The 19,343-nt window shown below is 35.3% G+C and overlaps 4 protein-coding genes across 4 annotated transcripts; 2 read left to right on the top strand and 2 right to left on the bottom strand.

Moving 5' to 3' along the window:
• The first annotated feature begins 28 nt into the window (after positions 1-28).
• On the top strand, positions 29-6,741 carry LOC116295063 (uncharacterized). Its single transcript, XM_031702774.2, has 7 exons — positions 29-534; positions 2,012-2,275; positions 2,948-3,044; positions 3,247-3,312; positions 3,761-3,792; positions 3,879-4,112; positions 4,544-6,741. Exons 1-7 carry the CDS (start codon positions 465-467, stop codon positions 6,052-6,054), a joined length of 2,274 nt encoding a protein of 757 aa, XP_031558634.1. The 5' UTR covers positions 29-464; the 3' UTR covers positions 6,055-6,741.
• Positions 6,742-7,331: 590 nt separating this feature from the next.
• Positions 7,332-8,683, bottom strand: LOC116295064 (uncharacterized). Its single transcript, XM_031702775.1, has 2 exons — positions 8,605-8,683; positions 7,332-8,076 (listed from the first exon to the last, which is right to left on the bottom strand). The coding sequence occupies exon 2, from the start codon at positions 8,055-8,057 to the stop codon at positions 7,512-7,514; it is 546 nt and encodes a 181-aa protein (XP_031558635.1). The 5' UTR covers positions 8,058-8,076; positions 8,605-8,683; the 3' UTR covers positions 7,332-7,511.
• Positions 8,684-8,876: 193 nt separating this feature from the next.
• LOC116295074 (uncharacterized) lies at positions 8,877-14,913 on the bottom strand. Its single transcript, XM_031702790.1, has 12 exons — positions 14,610-14,913; positions 14,256-14,393; positions 13,387-13,909; positions 12,193-12,908; positions 11,501-11,626; positions 11,334-11,420; positions 10,747-10,869; positions 10,598-10,665; positions 10,270-10,341; positions 10,146-10,199; positions 9,936-9,983; positions 8,877-9,695 (listed from the first exon to the last, which is right to left on the bottom strand). The coding sequence occupies exons 1-12, from the start codon at positions 14,754-14,756 to the stop codon at positions 9,254-9,256; spliced, it is 2,544 nt and encodes an 847-aa protein (XP_031558650.1). The 5' UTR covers positions 14,757-14,913; the 3' UTR covers positions 8,877-9,253.
• Positions 14,914-15,153: 240 nt separating this feature from the next.
• On the top strand, positions 15,154-19,235 carry LOC116295068 (calcium-regulated heat stable protein 1). Its single transcript, XM_031702786.2, has 4 exons — positions 15,154-15,289; positions 15,566-15,744; positions 16,398-16,520; positions 18,387-19,235. Exons 2-4 carry the CDS (start codon positions 15,572-15,574, stop codon positions 18,532-18,534), a joined length of 444 nt encoding a protein of 147 aa, XP_031558646.1. The 5' UTR covers positions 15,154-15,289; positions 15,566-15,571; the 3' UTR covers positions 18,535-19,235.
• Positions 19,236-19,343: the final 108 nt, after the last annotated feature.

Genomic DNA, 19,343 nt, shown 5'->3' on the forward strand with positions numbered 1-19,343 from the left:
TCGTCCTGCCCAAATACATCTGAACCATCCATTTATCTATAAGTAAGAGAGTTAGTCTTTTATTGCAGTAAATCGTTACGAGTTTTCGAACGACGCGTCGTCCAGGTTTTCTTACTTAGTTTTGCGTTCAGCTACAAATTCCCCCTTTGCCGTCCCTGGAGAGTGTTTTTTTGGTCCTAGCACCAGGTATCTACTACAACAACACTACGTCATATCGATCAGCATTCAATACTTGCCTTGTTTTTGGCAAAGAACTTGTGAAAAATTGCAAGCAAGTTATTTTTGAGGATTAATATTACAATCCACGAGCCATTTCTTTAATTTATCAAGAAACATGTGCCCGAAAGAAAAACCAATTCATTTCACGGCGACTTCACGAGCGAACAAAAGAAAACTGTTAAAATAACCACGAAACGTTCAGATTTCACCCGACTGATAAGTGAATTTCACTTAAAAACGACAAGATGGCCATGGTTCGGAAACATTGCTTTGTTATCATGTTATTGTTGCTGGAAGTCGGTGTTCTATCCAACGGTAAGTTAGTACATCGAAGTTAGATTATATTTAATGCCTATGAATGATGGTCGGCACAAATAAAGTTCGTTTGTTTTTCCAGATGTATATTTCCCGTTGTTTTGAGATCTTTGAGCTAAAAATGGATACCTAATGCATTGATAATATATTGGCTACTTTTGCTATCGGTAGAAAGATTAAAAGTCTCACAAAGATAAAACTTTTCCTAATTTTCATAATGAGAAATTTTCAGCAAATGTGTCCAATCACTTGTGTGGTTTATGTGGAATGGAAACTTCATTATTCAAGAGACTTTACATTTTGTTGGGTTTACATTTTATTGGGTTTACATGTAAGAAAATTTCTTCAGATTAATATGCTGAGGAAAAATTGAAAAAAAGAGAGTGTATTCCGTACGATAATTAGTAACAATCTGTGCCCGTTCGCTGCGATTGCTAAAAAAACGTTGCAAACATCGGGTGATCAAGTTTGAAGTGAAAATGGTATATTTTCAAGATAATAAATATAGAGGAAGGAAGAGGGCACGATTTTACCCCGAGGTGAGCAGATATAGTATTAACTTTTTGTGTTTTTGATAGGAAGAGGGTTGAATTACAGTCTGCTATGTATTTCCTATGCGTAACCGCCTAGATCAAACAATGATTTCCTTATATTTATTACAACAAATCTTATTCATATATCATAGTATGGTCGCTTTATATCGGGTCCATCTTATAAAACTCAGTAAATGTGCTAATTTCTGTCGGTAGCTGTTTCTTTTGCATGTCTTTTAAACCTATTGTTTTTCATTCTTTGACGTATATATCGATGGCAATACGCCACGCATCAGCAATTAGTACAATGGCTTGGTGATTAGCAAATGCTTTGTTATACATTAAATGTGAGTTTAATAAAACATTAATGACGGCTTATCTTGCTGTTTTATAATGCTTTTAAGTATTTTTAATAAGCACAAGCTCGAACTTTTAATCGATCACTTTCAAGTGCTGAAAACGCCATGAAGCAATAAAAATGTTGATATAAATATACGTTCCAATCATAGTTAATTAACTATGTTGAAATATAAGGAGGTAAAGCAAGTTTGTTATATAGAACAATTCGTTTTCTTTATTAAGTCATACTAAGTTCTGAACAGATATTTTTTACCTACGCGTGCAAATAAACAAGACCATATAACGTACAAACTTATATTTATGCATATACATATATATATATTTATATATATTTATATATATACAGATATATATGGAATAGAGATGAAGCTAGTAAATGATGAAGAATGAAATAAAGTTTGCATGATATCTTATATTCCCATAAATGTTTCATGTACTCGAGAAAAATATTTCTAGTTTTCAATTTAAAAAAATATTTTTGAGAAAATAAATACAAACATTTATGATATTCTTCAATAAATTTTGAATCAATGTGAAGACAACAGACTTTTCCTAACCCTAACTATCCATGTTTTCTTTCTCAGGCCAGACCATACAACCTAAATATACTTCTACATCACCCAACGACAATGCAAATAGTGCTAATAATGCAATAAGGAATTCAGTTGTTTCAACTCTCACAAGAGCAACAACATCAACGAAGGAGCCTTCAACAAAGAGTGTACTTCCAGTAACTGGTAAAGTTAAAACAAAAATGTCTCTCTTAGCTCAGAAATTGGAATTGAAAGATGGAACAAGTATAAACAGAACAGCAGCTAGTACAAGTGCTGACTCAAGGGGAGATGATGGTGAGTAGAGAAGTCATGTACCCAGTGTTGGATCCAAGCCTGGGGGGGGCAGGGGGGGGGGGGGGTACTCTTGCCCATTTAGGGTATGGATGTGCTGCTGAGCCCTCTGAACCCTGACCCTGTTCCAGAGTAAAAATCGCTGAAATTCATACCCTGTTCCAGAGCAAGATTGCTGAAAACCCTGTTACAGAGAGGAGAGAGAGCATGATTTCATATACCCTGTTCCAGAGCGAGTGCGATTTTATATACCCTGTTCCAGAATAGAATCGCTGAAAACTATGCCCTGTTTGGTGGCACGTCCCCGTATAGCGAATATAGGGGAGTACCCCCCGGGGATCCAAGGTGAGGGTTGGGGGGTTTTAGTCCCCCTGTTATACCTTAACATCAATGGACTACTTTGACAATGTGATCCAGGGGGCAAATAGATAAAGCTATTTTTTTACGATAATGGCATCGATTGACTTTATGGTTTATAACAAAACAATTTGCCAAGATATGAATTTAAAAATCAAACCCCTCACAATATTTCGTTGTCCATGAGTTAAAAATGTTTTTTTTTTTGCCCCATGGCTGACCCATAATGCCTTGCAATTCAAGATGACCATAGCATTGTCAAAGTAGTGAATGCTTTATATTAATACATCAAATTATTTCCTTTTCTTTGACCAACAGATGGTCTGCCTCTCTGGGCTTACATTTTGATTGGTGTTGTAGGAGTTCTTCTTCTTACAGTATTGGTTTGTTTAGTGTACACAAAGTTTATCAAGTGGTAAGTATCTTTAGTTTACTAAGATGTTCATTTATTTTTAAATCAATAACAAAATGTCAGAGATTTTTAACCATGCATGACTAAGACAGGTAACAGGTAAAATGTCATACAGTAGACAACAAAATATGAACACCATACATACTTATATCGTAATATGCACCCATATACTCCAAGATGATGTGTATATATAATGGTATTACAGGAAAGATCATGGAACATACATGGTATGGGATGATGCTGAATTAGAAACAAGTCCTGCTTTTACCAGGTTAGTTATGCACACTACATAAAGTAGAGATCAATGCAGAAACTCATCAGGGATGTGCACAGAATCGTACTTCGGCAACAAGATGGAAGGAATTATAACTCATTATTGCACAATGGCTGGGACACCCTGCCTTCTGCAGGAGCATACTACTACCATGATTTCTGAGTCATCAGAAAAATACCTTTAATTGATAATATATGAATAAATATCAAGAACTAAACATCATAAAACATTCAATGTATTAAAAGTTTACAATTATTCTCGGGGTGTGTGTGACGTAATAGCCACCATTTTGGTTAATTTGACAAAAGATTTTCTCTTGGTGCCTTTTGTCATCTCAACCATCATGATGGCCATTTCTTATCATTTTTCTCCATGGGAAGCAATGCACATTACTAATAAAAACATCCAATGCATTAAACTCTTTCTTTAACCTTTTTGATCATAGAGAATCAGAGTTTCTTCTTGAAACATCAATAGGTATGTAAATGGACCTTGAGCACATCTAAATTTCAAACATGTGATTATCTAAAAACATTATCTAACGACAAGTTTTGCACTTTTAGGTGGTCAGGAGATGGTCAGTCCAGAGCTACAGCTTTATGAAATACCTCTGGACTCTGTCGCTCATCCAAGGATAGCTTATATTGGCTCAAAACGAGTAGCTCCCAAGAGAATGGATGAAAAAGCAAGAAAAAAGGATGGAGTTTATAATGTTCCATCTTTAACAAGATACAAAAAACGAGATACAGTATACAACTCAGTAACAGACACATGTATGACAAGTGTTATGAGTGAAGGTAGGTGCATATTTGGTTATATTAAACCTCATTATGGTGCCATCATAAATCACTTGTTGCAAGGATCACAATAACTGAATGATGAAGAGGAATAGTAACAAAGTTTTAGCTTCTCTGAAACCAGTCCAATGGACTACTTTGACTATACAGCAGCCATCTTGCCAAGAGGCAAAACAAAACAAAGATGACAAAAAATAAAGAGTTTCATGTGTTTGTCTTTATTTTACGGGTAAAGATGATCAATGTGCCATCTTAATTCGTCTTTTCTTGTATTCTCTTGTGCTGAGCTGTCAATATCCATTGACATCATTACTGCAAATTAGATTCATTTGACCCTGGACACCCTATAATGCCTTCCAATTCAAGATGGCCACCATATCATTGAAGTAGTCCATTGTCTATTCATTGATATTGCTATTACATCTTTTCAGGGACCCTTGATGGTAATGGATCTATGAGCAGAAACACCTTAGCAACTGTCATGCTGTCCAATGGAGGGCTAGACAAATATGGATCAACTTCACATCACTTTGACATTGCAACTGCCAAAGGTGTCCCAAGAGACAAGAGCTTTAGCATGGACAGCCGTACAAGAAGTGTATCTAACTTGATCCAAAGTAGGCCTTTACCAGCTGTACCAATAAACAAGCGCTTCTCCAAGAGTTTGGACAAACTAAGGTTCTTCAATACACTACCAGTAATGAAACCCATGTCTCATCATAAATTACCACTACCAGACCCTCCCTTATATGCCAACATGGTGAGGTCTGCAAGCTATGGTTCAAACTTACAAAGAACAATAAACAATAACAACTCTATGGATCCTCCACAGCTTTGTTCAAGGAAAAGTTCGCTGGACTTGCAGTCAAAGACATCACCTCAAAAATCAACACTATCTGGTCACCGCAAGTCTAAGTCCCTGGATACTCTCGTGTTATTAAAGGAAATTGATTGGAATGCTATAAATGTTGATGTTTACCACTCTTATGAAAGTGTTCATGAGACAAAAAATATAAATGATGAATATGCTAGTGTTTCTGATAGTCAGCCAAATTCTCCAACAGCATATTATTCTGATAATCTTTCACAGAAAAGCCCAACAAAATCTAATATCCCAACACCACCGGGAAATAACAATGATCTTGAATCCATTTATGCCAGCTTAAGTCAAGAAGATCTACACAATACAGCCATTCAAAATGTTAATGAAGTTAATGATATAAGCTATGATTCAAGTACCATGTCTTCCTTGTCAAGTGAAACAACATCTCCTTATGCAACTGTTCGCATCAGTCAAATTCCAGGCCTTAACTATGACCATGACAAGCATGAACAAATATACAGCACCAAATCACCTGAAAACTCTGGTGGTAGTTTAGATACGCCAGAAAATTCTGGTTCATCAGTTAGCGAAATAAAGCCAACACCTAATTCTGCTCGCTCAAGCACACATACATATCTAGAGTTGTTTCCTGGGGATACTAACAGGGACAGTATCATTTCAGAAACAAGTTCAGGTTATGCAAGGCCTGTTGCTGTCATAAAAGACATTGAAACAATAAACAAAAAAGAAAAGGACAAAAAGACAAGTGAAAGGATAAGCTTATCAAATGTACCAATCCCAATTGAAACTGCAGTTACATTTGATGAAGAAAAAAATGGTGATCCTTATAGAACAGATGCAGGAGAAAGTGAGGCGTATGACAACCCGGTCAAGGTATCTGATGATGAAAGTCAAAGAGTCAGTGAACTTAAGGATATACCAAAGGAGAATGAGACATCTGAAACTGAAGGAAGAATACAAGAAAATCCGTCCTCTATTAAAGGACAAACCTCTTTAACACAATATGAATTTGTTGAAGAAAAGGGTGAAAAGTTTCATGTAAATGAATGGCCATCAAGAGTTAGAAGTTCTAGTGAGCATAGCGAATGTGAAATTTGATGCAAATAATCACCAGTAGCTTAGACTATTAAATTAACAATTGGACATAAATGCCTACTAATCTCTTAAAATAAATGGATACAAACAAATTTGAAATTAGGTTGAAAACATAAGTCAGGCTCCATTGTTTTGATTCTCAAAACTGGCACTTTTTGCTACTAGTGATCTCTCACTAATAGGCTCAGCCAATCAGAGCACAGCCAATCAGTAGCTCAGCCAATCAGAGCACAGGATTCATGATAGATCATTTTATAGTAGGGTTAGACTGAAACAGGTTATGCAGACAGCTGGGCATCCCAAAATAGTACAGTTATAAATCCTTTTTTAATTCAAACAAACTATGCATGTCATAATAAAGCTCACTGTCTCTGTATGTGCTGCCAGTAATAACCTTTAACGATGCACACATTGTTGAATTAACTAGCAATATATATAACACTGGTTGTGCAAGAAATCTTAATGTAGGTATTGCCCTGTGCAGGACACATGGGATTTCATGCAGAGTAGTGGTTGAACTGCTGGTATAATCCCTTTACAAAAAGATGGTATGGTATGAAATGTTATTACTGACAGTAGGCACAGAGCCTAATAGACCTTATTCATTATGGTGTAATGTTTTCTCATAAGTAATTAACAGACCATCAAGGTATCATTCCCTAGAAAATAAAATTGAGTTTCATTTTTTAAGGTTCGGTATCATGCATCCTGATCGTCTGTGTGAGAGGTCTCGTATCCTGGGGTAACGATTGCTAAACAACAATAAACAGGAAAAAGAGTTGGTCCAGAAAGGGAAAAACTTAAAATGCCCTTGGGCACTGTTTTTCTCTATCCACCCTCCTAGCTGCTAAAGAAACTATGTGTATCCATATTAATGTGTCTTCTCATGGAAAACTGTTAAACAAAGAAATTATATTCTAGGGAATGATACATGGTTCTGTAATGGGAAAACATTGTACCAAGGTAGCTAAAGGTCTATTTGTTAATATGTTCTTTCATAGGGAATAAAATTACAAGACATTTTCTGCCTTTGAAGATATATCATTATCCAACATTTGGCATTAAAAAATTGAAGCCGATTTATATTAAAAATATAGTTATAATACATTACAAGGGTATTTGTAAACTAGTTTAATAAAGAAAGTTGTAGAATATTTTTATGGCCTTCCAATGTAAATATGAACAACAAACAACTCTTACAATATTATAAGGCTGGTGTCAGCATTAACTTTTAAAACAATAATTTAGTTCTAACTCAATATGGACCTTTATAGCAGAAATGTTAACTGGAACAATGGATTCCCCCCACGTAGCCTCACATTCAAGTGCTTTGGGATAAAGTTGTGTGTAGTTAAATGAAGATTATTATTGCCATGGAAATAAACGCGGTTCCATGTGATAAAAATCCATTATACACACAGTTTATATTTGTAGAGTATAAACAAGAAAGTCTTGGTTAACTATACATGTCTTGTCATACCCCAGTTCCTGGCTCTTGATTCAATGACTGACATTATTTGCCTTCTTGTTTCTGGTGACGTATCCTTTTTAATGAATTCATCCCTCATAACTGCAAGAAGAGAATCTAGCTCCTTAGAATGGTCTTGTTCTAGCTTTCTACCCACAAGTATAAGGGTTACAACCAACTTCTCCATAATGCTTGGTGACAAAATTTCACGTTCAATCAAAAGTACTGAAAATTTTATCAAACTGGCTTCCATAGCTTTCCCTTGGGAATCATCCAGATTGCGAAAGAAATTTAAGATTTTGACAATGACATCTTCTGAAATATTGTCATCCTTAGAATTGATCACGTTCATTACATCATCAAGTGTGATAATACTTCCATTATCAGTATTACTGCTATCAGTACTTATACCAGTAACATAGCCAACACCAGAATGGCTGGCTTGTGTATTCAGGTTAATCATACTGCGCCTCCCTGGAGTGATATAAATGGCTTGTTCTGGTCGTCTACCTCTCCTACTTTTCTTTGACACTTCCATGGTCAGGGTGACTGGAAAACTGAATATACAAATTATGTGAATGAAAACGTTATCTGGATCAGTATGCAAAGAGAATTTACAAGTTTACACGAGTTTACAAAAAGGAAATTGATAGGCATCTGAAATCCAATTTTAACAACAATGGTTATTGAAGTTAACTGATATACTGAGTTTAACTTGAACCATCCCAGCAACCACAAAAGAATTCGCTTACTGAATGATAGTAAACAAAAGTTCAAGCATGATAAGATCAGCTGTTTTGACACCAAGTGGTTTGAATGACCCTCTCGACTTAAGAACACAATGAAAATGTACTCGTACAAACTTTTTTCTCTCGAAAGAAAGTCTGAAAGCTCTATATTTGGTCTAATAGAAAAGTGATAAGAACGAGAGGCTTTAGTTCGTTTGGTCGAGTGAAGGGGCGTGAGTTGACTAAACCCCACTAAAATTGACCTGAAGATGTATTCTAAACCAAAATTAATTCTGGGAAAGATTGGTAATTTTCAATTAAAGACATATTTTTAACGAGCGTACTTACAAGACTTACAAGTAAGAAAATAACGAGGACAAGAACTTGTGGCAAAAACAACTCTTTCTTGGCCCGTCAGACACTGATATTTGACGCCGACTGATCTGAAAAGAGTGACAGAATATGGCGCCAAAAGCCATTCCATATATGGATAATGGCTGAATCGAGGCTGTGAGGTACGACCTGGCTCAATAACCTCGCTTCCATGCCTTTACTTGGACAAACGAGGTAAAGTATGGGAAAACGGGATCAGATTAATAGTCGAACTTCATTTACGATACACACTAGTATTTTGTATGCAAAGCATTTATTTCCAAAATGCGTGAAAAAGGTTAGTGACAATATTGCATGTACTATTCACATACTAGTAGTTTTGTTGGCCAAAGTTATCTTTAAATTTTAAGTTAGTTAGTGGTACAAATGGACATTGGATAGCAAAGTCCTTTATCCCCTATAAACGAATGTTCTTTTACCGTCTTGGTTACATATGTGTGTAACAAATAATACTATGGCCGAGCATTAAATGACTTCTTTCACCTCATAAGGCAACACCCTGTACTGTTATTAAGCAATTTTGAATATGCTTTAAACCCAGTTGAACAAATCCATTTTTAACATTATCGAGGGTTTATAATGTGGCAAGAATCCGACAGACATGGAACAAGAACTATGATTTGTTAAATTTTGCTGCCATGGACCGCGTGACTCTACGTGTGCCTGAAGCAGTTTTTGGTCTGATGTTACTTTTGACTGGATTTTGTTTTGCTGAGGATTCACGAACTTGACGATTTCCTTCTAGACTCAGCCTAGAAGGTCGACTGTACTGTTGCTGGGTTTTCTTGTCTTCTTCGTCACCTCTTGTCACTCTGTAAGTTTGTCCCCCCGTCAGACTTCTTTTCACTGGCAACTTTGAAATAGATGACTTTTCTTCATCGTTAGCTTTAGTACGTTTCACTGTTGTCTGCAGCTTTCCTTCTAAGCTCATTCGAGGTGGTTTACGTAAAGAAGCACTATCGTTTTCTACACTTCTGCGCGAGATGGATTTTCTGTTTGATTGCTTGGTCATGGCTGTAGCAGGCCTATTGTTGTAGGTGTTCTTCTTGATGATACTGCAAGATAATTATCATAACGTATGAATAACGCCTGCAGTATTAAAATACCAGTAAATATGTGATCTGCTTTTCAAAATCACGTCACAGGCACAATTGCAAGTTCCAAAAGGAATTCTCCATTCCGCGTTCCAACTCGTGTAACCAGGAAAATGAGTCGCGCGTATAAATTTACTGTATATGGCCTTTCAGCATAAGAATGGTCACTTAAGGTGAAATTGAATATTGATCGGGATATACCTGTGTCTTGGTGAAGGAGCAGTCCCAGGACGTCTTCTTCCTGCCAATCTGCAAACAAAAAAGCTTGAGGTTAGTCAGTAGAGATGGCAACGAGCCGGTCAGGTTAGCCAGTAGAGATGGCAACGAGCTGGTCAGGTTAGCCAGTAGAGATGGCAACAAGCTGGTCAGGTCAGCCAGTAGAGATAACAATAAAAAGTGTTAATTATTTACCTTGCTTTGTCTTGTAGTTGAGGTGATTTAGTACTTTGTACAGGCTTCAGTACCCTGTAATTTTAAACAACAGAAGCTGTGAGTACATACAATTACTAGCCAGATCTACATAAACGTGTTATACCTGATATCCCAGTTCTTTCTCCTTCCAAGTGGACTGTGAGTTGATGCCCTTTTAACATCAGAGTTTTCATTTCTATTGCATGTTAAGGAACTGGACAAGTTTGGGATTGGGGGGGAGGGGGGGTCAATATTTTAGAAGTCCCTTGCAAATACTGAATTTTATATCCGATATAAAATAAAATAATAGCGAATAAATTTAAGATGGCATTCAGCCGCCTAGCTCCGTGGTCCCTGAAAGGATTATCAAAGAGATATAAGCAAAAGTGATCAAAAGAAAATAACATCACATTATCTAGAGTTAATTTAATAGAACGTTGATGTAAGGATACTGTTCTACAACTCGCCGCTGCATAGCTTTTAAAGTAGCAGAAGAGAGTTTTCTGGCCGACTTTTTGCTCTGTGACAGATAACAGAAAGGAAATGTGAAATGAAAACAGAACTAGCTGTGATATCTATCAATTTCGTTTGGCATTCCTACCTTATCATATTGTCTCTCTTCTCTTTCTTTAGCCACATTCCTTGAATGAGTTATGTATGACATTCTATCATGAACTGCAATCTTGAAGAAAATGTCGTATAACTTTTGCTTGGCAGCAACCAACTGCATAATAAAAGTTAAAAAATGCATTAGCAAAAAGCTATTTAACATTTACATTGCAAAAGGTCATTTTCCATCAAATTATGTGAAGTATAAAATGCTTTCATTGTATCAGAAGGTGAATTGGGGAACCGCCCTACGATTCAAAAAATATCCCTTAACTTTAAGAGCGTCGTCTTTACAAGCTTTACCAGTCACATTTCTAATTTTTACCGGCATCAGTTATTACAGGTTTTCATTATGTTTTGAAGTGATAGGAGAAGATCATAAACTAGCCAGAAAGTCAATTAAGTTTTGACATGATAGGTCAGAGAAGATCATGGTAGTGTAAACCAGAGAATTTTGCTCAGTTACTGGTCACTACTCATTCTCTGGTCTCCAACCCTTAATGAAAACCCTGTACCATGTCCAGTGAATGACTAGTGATTTTAGCCCTAATAGATATATTTGATAAAAGTGATTGGTACCTGTGCTTGCACCCTCTGTTGTAATGATTTATCTTGATAAGAATTAGTGCCTTCTTTGGATATGTCAGCAAGGAACTCACTTGTATCCTGCATTACATTACAGTGAATAACAATTAATTAATTAATTTTTGTTGTTTATATTGTGGCATAATGGAGATGAATTGTACCTTAATTGTTTTAATGATGGCTTGTACTTTCTCTGCCTTTAGCAAGCATCTAGTGAGAAATCCCTTAGAATAGGCTGTTAGAATAGAAAACTTATCTCTTCCATCACATCCTTGGTTCATCGCCATCTATGACAAAAACACATGATAAATACTGATCACCTCCTGCTACAAACTGTAACTGTGCACTATTCATTTTCTATCATAAGGAATACAAATGCAATTCAAATAGTGCTCATACATAAAATGCAAGCAAATAATATAGGATAAGCAAAGCTATTTTTTTACTGTGCTACACAGCATACTGTGGGCACTTCCACAAGTTTTTGATTGTCAACTTTTAATGTGCTGTTTACCACTAATCAATTTTTATATGATTGATGATTAAAATCTTTGATTCACTCTAAAATATCCCTCTGTCAAGATATTGATTTTTTATGTAACTTAGTTCTTAGATTGACAGTTGTTGAAATGCTTGGGTTAGGGTTAGGGTCAGCAACCGTGACATCAAACATTGCAGGTCACACTATGGTAGTATAACATCAGAGTGAAGAGCCAATGCATAAATGGTTAGCAGTAAACATCACAATAAATGGCTTCCAAAAAAAATGGGAAAAAAAGGTGTCCATGCTCCAACATGTAGCACAGTAACTTGCACTGCTCGATCATGTTTTATCACTAGATGAAGATTATACCTCAAATTGTTTCAGAAACTCCTGCCTCACATATGGACTTGGACTGAATGGACCATGTTGCTTAGCCTGAGATCTGTTTTCCAAAGTGTCTTGCCTGTAATGTACCACTGAATTCATGTCATGGTACATTCTATGCTGAGGATCATATGTGTAGTGATTATTTTCTTTATCTGATGCAGATTCAGCTTCATTCTGATCATCTCCCTTGAGACTAAGTGACCCTTCAAAGCTTCTTTCAGATATTGAATACATATCACTTGATGGACGAGCATTGAATTGTTCATCATTATACATATCTCTTTCATCTGACTGTGTATTTAGTTCTTGCAATAAATTGAACTGTTTTTGATTGTCCTTATTTTTCTTCAATCTTGCTAGTTCTTGTTGTCTTAGAAGTGCAACTTGCTTTTCCTTTTCCTCCAACAGTTTTTTCCTCATCATTTCAAGCTTTTCTAGTGCTTTATCCTGTTCAGTGTAAGTCTCTGTACTTTTCTTACTAGCAACATGCTTGACTGGTGCTTTTTTCTTTGCTCTTTGACTAGACCTAGTATCAGGTCTTTGTAGCTCATTAGGGGTGCTTGTTAGGGGTTCCATACTCTGGTAATATAAATGATTGGGATTTTGATTAACATTATCCATGTTGAGCTTACGTTGTACTGGCTTCACAGTCTGCTGTATACCCTCCATGGTGGATAACTGAGTTGTTACACTAGAATCTAACAAAACAGAAGGAATAATTAGAACTGGTAATGTTTGTTGTTTTTTTTTTTTTAATATAATTTTAATTTTTCTCTTTTTTTTTTTTTTTTTTTTTTTTTTTCTTTTCTTTCTCTCTTTTTAATAAATTCTTTTGAAATATTTTTATCCATCAACAACACTCTTTGAAGTGTCAGCAGAAATGGAATGGGCTGCATTCAGTGTGATGAATTGGAAATATAATTTTATGAGCAAAGTATCATACATCGCTGGTGGGACTCAAACCCATTTATCTAAACTAGTCTGTTGTGTTAACCACTACACTACAAGGACAAACCACCCTGGAAATACAGTCATGCAATCAAATATAGGCAAATTTTGGGAGACCCAGGGCAATATTTCTCCTTAAGGGAAAGTTGAACACCATAAACTAGGTTATGCAGATAATAATTGAAATGTCAGGAGAAATGTATTTGGTGTTTCAATATATTCGCATACCTGTGAATGCCATTGATAAAACAGTTGATGCCAATGAATCACCAGCAGTAATCTCTCTTTTACTGTCTAAGTGTTCTCCATGAAGTTTATTACTTGCAATTGTTGTACCAGTACTTGATGCTGAACTTTCTCTGTCAAGGGACAGATTTTGTAATTTCTGACTAGTTCTATCAGATTCATTTGTGCTGTTTATGCTTTCATCAACTTTGTTTCTTCTGGGAGAGGATGATGAATTGTAAAGCTTGGGTTTTTGAAATATCAAGGAAGAATCAGGCAAATCATCTTTGACATTCTGATTACTGCCTTCTTTCCGCTTCCTTTCTTCGGGGAAACTTTTATAGTTCCTTACATTATCTTGCAGTATCTCGATAGAACCATTGTTACTTTCCCCAGCAACATGATGATTATTTGTCTTGCTAATTATTATCTTTTCTTGTGCTTGAACATTTTCTTTTCCTTTGTTGTCATTGGAGGAATTTCCTTCAGGAATGGGAGTCTTTGTTCTGTTCTTTCCTCCTTTCCTCTGAAAAAAAAAATTAGCAATTTTCCCTAGCTTTGTTAGCCAGTCTGTTAAGTGCATGCACTTTTTAACAAATACAAAAGCTAGCTTTTTCTGTGCTCTATTCAGTAATAAAGCATGCCAGAAGTAACAGAAAGAGAAAAAACCATCGTAGATTTTTAATGCTGTTTTTAATAACTTTTTCGCAAAATTTCGTGTGTTTTCATTTACAAATAAAGCACAGTTTTGGACCAATCAGAGCAGGTGTACCATCTCGTAGTTATATAATAATGGACAAAAAAATATTCTCGTACCCTATCCTACCGATAAATTTTCAAAAGAACAATTTTGATAAAGGAGTAAACCTTACTTGACATCTGTCCATGATATCCATAACTTTTAGCAACAAATTGGAATATTTTTGTCTTCTTGCTTCAAAATGTTTTTGCTCCAAATCCACAGCTTTCCTTCTGTAATCACGCATTTCATTCTTCTCAACTTCAGACAGCTATGAAAAAGAATGAAAAGAAGATGTCAAAGTACAAAAGTAAGGAAAACATTTGATGTACAAATATATATTGTACAGGTATATCAAAGCTTCTATACAAATAAACTGACATTCACATATATTTGACATCATTAGTCACGAAAGGAATTTCAAAACAAAGAAAAAGGTTTATGATAAAAGCAACACCTAATATCCTAACACAACTAAAATGCTTACCAGTGGAGGAAGAATCTTTATCCCTTCGAAACAAAGTAAAGATTCTTGGGACTTTGAGGCAATAAGGTCAAAATAATTCAACTGGACGCCATTTTCTTCGGTGTTGTCATCATGCAAAAGTTCCTGTAAACAGTTCTGTATTTCCATCGCAACAGGAAAAATAACTTTAAACAACTTTATAATTTTCTTTACTCCTCTGCGACTGTGTTAGAGACCCAAAATATATAATCTAGCCAAAGTAAACGGCGCAGTAATTAAATACAAACAAAAATGCTCTGATAAACAACCTTCCTTCACCCCGCGCCATTTTTGAAAACTTTACATTCGTACTGGGCCTCGACTCGCCTCGACTTGAGATTTTTTCGAAGATTATCCGATTAAATGCCGACAGTACCGATCATAATCCGATAGTCTCCGATAACCTTTACCGTCTTTAAACTCTTTTCCAAAATAAAATAAAAAGATTTGTAGTTCGAATCTTGAAAGGACAAATTATTGTAGATGAAAAGAAGACTGATCAAATAAATAATATTAGTATATTAATATATTAAAATTAATATGTAAATCGAGTAGGAGGAGAAGGGCTGGCACTAGTACTCTGCATCGAAGCATCGTGCAGAATCCTGCAAAGAAAGATTACGAAAAAGCTGTTTTTTCCTCCATTCTTCGTCATTTTCAAGGTACTTTACTAACTCTTCACTTGTATATGCATGCTATAATTTAGCCTTGTTGTCTGAAGCACTTTGGTCTTAATTCTTGAGTTTACTTTGTTGCAAAACAAGGCGATGGGTTTTGAAGTTTGTATGGTCTGAACTGAATATTAAAATAATTCATCAGATTTTGGACGATAGTTGGGGTCACGGAAAAAAAATATCATATTCATTGCTCACTGATTTAAAGTTACAAAGTGTTAAAGTTATGGTATAAGTACGAATCTATTTCTATGATATTTTCAGTTAGGAATGTCTTCTGATAAAAAAGAGGTAAATGAAGAGAAAGTAGATGGTGTTCATCATCACGTACATCACGGTTCATCACCAAAAAAACATGATTCTACTGGATCTCCTTCACATAAAAGAACTCCTTTCTTAGTCCCTAGTCCTGTTCCTACAAGAAGAACGAGGACCACATCACAGTGAGTAGACACGAAATATAGGTTGTGTTCCATACTGCCCATATACTGGATCTGCATCGATCCATTGATTAAGCTTATATTTTAGTTCATACATTCTGGAAGCTTCTCGTGTATCTCTTATTTTTGTATTGGACCGGTCTTCGATAAATAAGACGAGGTTATTATCGTAAAAAAAGGTGTTAAATTTGAAAAGATGAATTTATTATTTATTGGCATCAGTTTTATATTGGGATGCATTAACTTCTAACAGTCACGTGATGATATATCACTTTGATAACGAATCAATTCAGCCAAAGGTCCCTTGGGGAAGGCTCTGCTGGATGGCAAACGTACATTAAATATCTTTGTATCTGTAAATTGAAAGTATCTCATAAGGGGAAAAAACACAGTTTGATCTTTATGCTATCTTCAGTCTGTGATTTAGCTGTGTCCTGACTAATATCAGCTCAGGAGTTGTTTCAGGGTTTGATCTGTGAGTTAAGCACAGGTTTTTTCATGCCTCCTTTGGTAAAACCAGCCAGCTTCAAATTGAAATGTGTCAGTTTAATGTAGAGAACCGTGCATAAAAGTCTGCAAATGTGGTCATACTTTTACTTGTTGCACCGAATGTAAATATCATTGATATTGTCCTAAGATGTACATTTCTCCCTTAGGTCAAGAATCGCTTCAGAAACCCCACTAAGAACTGGAGTATGTAAGACATTTTGCCGTAATAAAGGACATGGTTTCATATTACCAGACGATGGGGAAAAACAAATTTTTGTCCATATATCTGAGTACGTATAAAACAAATATCTGCTAGAGAGAGAACTAGCACTTGATCTTCTATTTTTTTGTTCTTGAGTTATCAACACTTTTTGCTTTAAAGTAAAGTACCAATATGAAAAACATTGCTGTACAAACATCCCCTGAAGATGTTTGTACAACAATGTTTTTCATATTGGTACTTCCTTTTATTAACATAAAAAGTTGGGTTTGTATTTATATATGTTGATTCTCCCTTACACATTTCTCTTGTTCTTCCAACTTCATATATATCCTTCTGTAATTGAGTTTATCTGGCAGCACAAGTAATTATATTTTCAACTATCATTCCCCAAAAAGGGCTCTTCTGTGAGGTTCACTTCACATACCTTTATATTCATTATTTACAACACACAACACTAGATACACTCTCGTGTCTCATTACCCTCACAATACCTTTGCCTTTCCAGTAAAACTTGTGTAACCGGCGGCAAGGCGCTCAGCTATGAATCAGATTGCAAGTGGTTTTGACAAAAGAATTTATTGAAAAATTCACACAACTTTACAATACATGAAAAAAAACGGGAACGAGATTACAGGATATCTCTAATGAAAACAAGAAAAATATTTACAATGAGATAAAATAAATTTGTAGCTTATTTAAATAGCTAAAAAGTTATGAATAAAATACAGTTTTGCTGGATATAAATAGAAACGGAAATACGTAAATTACGTCACAGGTAATTTGAATATTGCATACTGATTAGCAGTGTTTACAATACGCGAGTGAAAATTACTAGGTTGCAAAGTTTAATGTACAAGTCGGTAAACCGTTTAAAATGAACTAAACCAATGGAAAAAGCAATAGGAAAAATTGACTAGAGGTTAACTATGGCTTTAGGTAAGTATTTTAACCTTTGTTTATGACAAACTAAGAATTACACGGTTTACTGAACACGCGGTCGCGACAATGACCTTGAGTGTAGAGTTTAAGTAGCGAACAAATTAAAGGTTGGAAAGAAAAGGTCTTTTATCCCGCAGTTAAGGCTATTTATCGTAGTAAAAAGGTTAAACAAGCGAGTAAGGCGGTAGCGATCCTATAGTAAACGTTTTAAAGAGTTTAAAAGACAAAATACACTTAGCGTGATTACTAAATTACTACTGCGTGAAATTGATAACTTTGTACTAAATTACACGCTAATGCGACTAGCATTACAACAACATGAAACGAATGCTTAACAAATATGTAGAAAATCTAAGCTATAAAATATAACGACTAGTTAACGATATTAACATAGATTTGTCCTAAATCTATCCTAGGTATAAGTGTAAAAGGCTTCAAAGATTCATACCTTTACATCATAGAGAATTCCTTGTCTTGATATGTGCAACGTCTTCAAGAACTTTTACTACACTGATTTAAGCTTAGTTTGGGCCTATTTTTATGGAAAAACCTGCATTCTTAAGACCTTACACATCCTATGCAATGTTGCACGCCCTAGGCGCAAACAGGATGTCCCAAACACGAACTTACGTAAACAAGCGCCAAACCTAGGCATGACTCACTGTAATGTAATTACGTACGGAAATTATTTCTTGCTTACGCATTTTCCACGCAAACAGTTAACTAAAGAATTACATTCCTATGTGTACACGAGGCATTCCTAATTAAAAATATAGATTTATGACTAAATAATTACTGTCCAAAATAGTGTCTTTTGACTCTGTCACACTTGACAAGATAGATTGATTGCTAGTGAAATCTAATTCCCAAAATATTAAATCAAATCTGAAATGGAGAACAACATATGCCCTGTATATTAGGTCTTAGGGATAGATCTTAAAGATAAAAGCAATAGTAACAAAAAACTTTAATATAACTTATTTTCTCTTTTTAGTATTGAAGGTGAATATGTTCTTAAAGAAGGTGATCGTGTACAATTCCGTACCTGTCCATTGCCCCCCAAATTAACTGAGGAGCAAGCCGTAGAAGTTACTATCATAGAGTATCATGGTCAGCATGAAAAGTGGTGGAGTGGTAACTAGAATATGTCGTGTACATAATTCCAACATCAAGGTCATTGGTTTCCTACTGAGCATTATACACATCATAACCCCTAGCTTTGAATCATCATAAAGATATTATTATCTGATATTAATTTGTTTCTTTTATTATAATTTCTGGTCTTTTGCTTGTGGCCTCATGAAATTAACTGTTAAAGACCAATGTAGCATTGTCAGTTTTTTTCTGGGCAGCTGGCTCAGAAATATGACAATTAGTGATTGAATTTAGTTGAAAAAGGTCTATTCAACTCTATAGTTCTTTGTCTTAATGATGACTTTGATTGTGTAATGGTGTTATTGAAGTTTTGTTTGACAAAAGATTGAATAGCTTTTCGTTCATTCAGTGTACAGTACATCTTGCCAAGGTGATTGAAAATCATGATAAAGCAATTTTATTTACCCATTGCCTACCTAATGGCATCCGTAAGACTAATCTCTATTTCTTTTTATCTAGACAACAATAACTTAGACTCCTCAACATAGCAAAATAAGTAAAATTTGAAGACCAATGCTATTTACATTGTCCACATTTATGAAGACAAAGTCACTTAAAAGTCAATTAAGTAAACTGCACCCCTTGTTGTCCAAAATATGCAAATTGAATGCTTTATAGTTTATGTTTGTTTTGATTAATGTTTTTCATTTATTTTAACATTAAAGATTAAACTCTGTTAATAAACCTATTTGGGCTTCTTGTATACTTATGTATATTTGAAATTTACCTGTGTCACTCTTGACTCTAGATTCTCATCATTCTTCATGCACATGCTCAAGAAAATGGAGTGTTTGTA

The sequence above is a fragment of the Actinia tenebrosa genome, unplaced genomic scaffold, assembly GCF_029948245.1.
Source record: "Actinia tenebrosa isolate PJP-AT-01 unplaced genomic scaffold, QUT_ActTen_1.0 PGA_scaffold1__47_contigs__length_23844297, whole genome shotgun sequence".
NCBI classification, from domain to species: Eukaryota; Metazoa; Cnidaria; class Anthozoa; order Actiniaria; family Actiniidae; genus Actinia; species Actinia tenebrosa.

Excerpts from the sequence above, each read along its gene's own strand:
- LOC116295063 (XM_031702774.2), top strand. The coding sequence starts at position 465 with ATGGCCATGGTTCGGAAACATTGCTTTGTTATCATGTTATTGTTGCTG. Across the intron at positions 2,276-2,947 it reads TGACTCAAGGGGAGATGATG|ATGGTCTGCCTCTCTGGGCT; the intron begins GTGAGTAGAGAA and ends TTTGACCAACAG. Across the intron at positions 3,313-3,760 it reads ACAAGTCCTGCTTTTACCAG|AGAATCAGAGTTTCTTCTTG; the intron begins GTTAGTTATGCA and ends TTTTGATCATAG.
- LOC116295064 (XM_031702775.1), bottom strand. The coding sequence starts at position 8,057 with ATGGAAGTGTCAAAGAAAAGTAGGAGAGGTAGACGACCAGAACAAGCC.
- LOC116295074 (XM_031702790.1), bottom strand. The coding sequence starts at position 14,756 with ATGGAAATACAGAACTGTTTACAGGAACTTTTGCATGATGACAACACC. Across the intron at positions 12,909-13,386 it reads TTTATCAATGGCATTCACAG|ATTCTAGTGTAACAACTCAG; the intron begins GTATGCGAATAT and ends CTGTTTTGTTAG. Across the intron at positions 10,870-11,333 it reads AACAGAGGGTGCAAGCACAG|TTGGTTGCTGCCAAGCAAAA; the intron begins GTACCAATCACT and ends TTTATTATGCAG.
- LOC116295068 (XM_031702786.2), top strand. The coding sequence starts at position 15,572 with ATGTCTTCTGATAAAAAAGAGGTAAATGAAGAGAAAGTAGATGGTGTT. Across the intron at positions 15,745-16,397 it reads AGAACGAGGACCACATCACA|GTCAAGAATCGCTTCAGAAA; the intron begins GTGAGTAGACAC and ends TTTCTCCCTTAG. Across the intron at positions 16,521-18,386 it reads ATTTTTGTCCATATATCTGA|TATTGAAGGTGAATATGTTC; the intron begins GTACGTATAAAA and ends TTCTCTTTTTAG.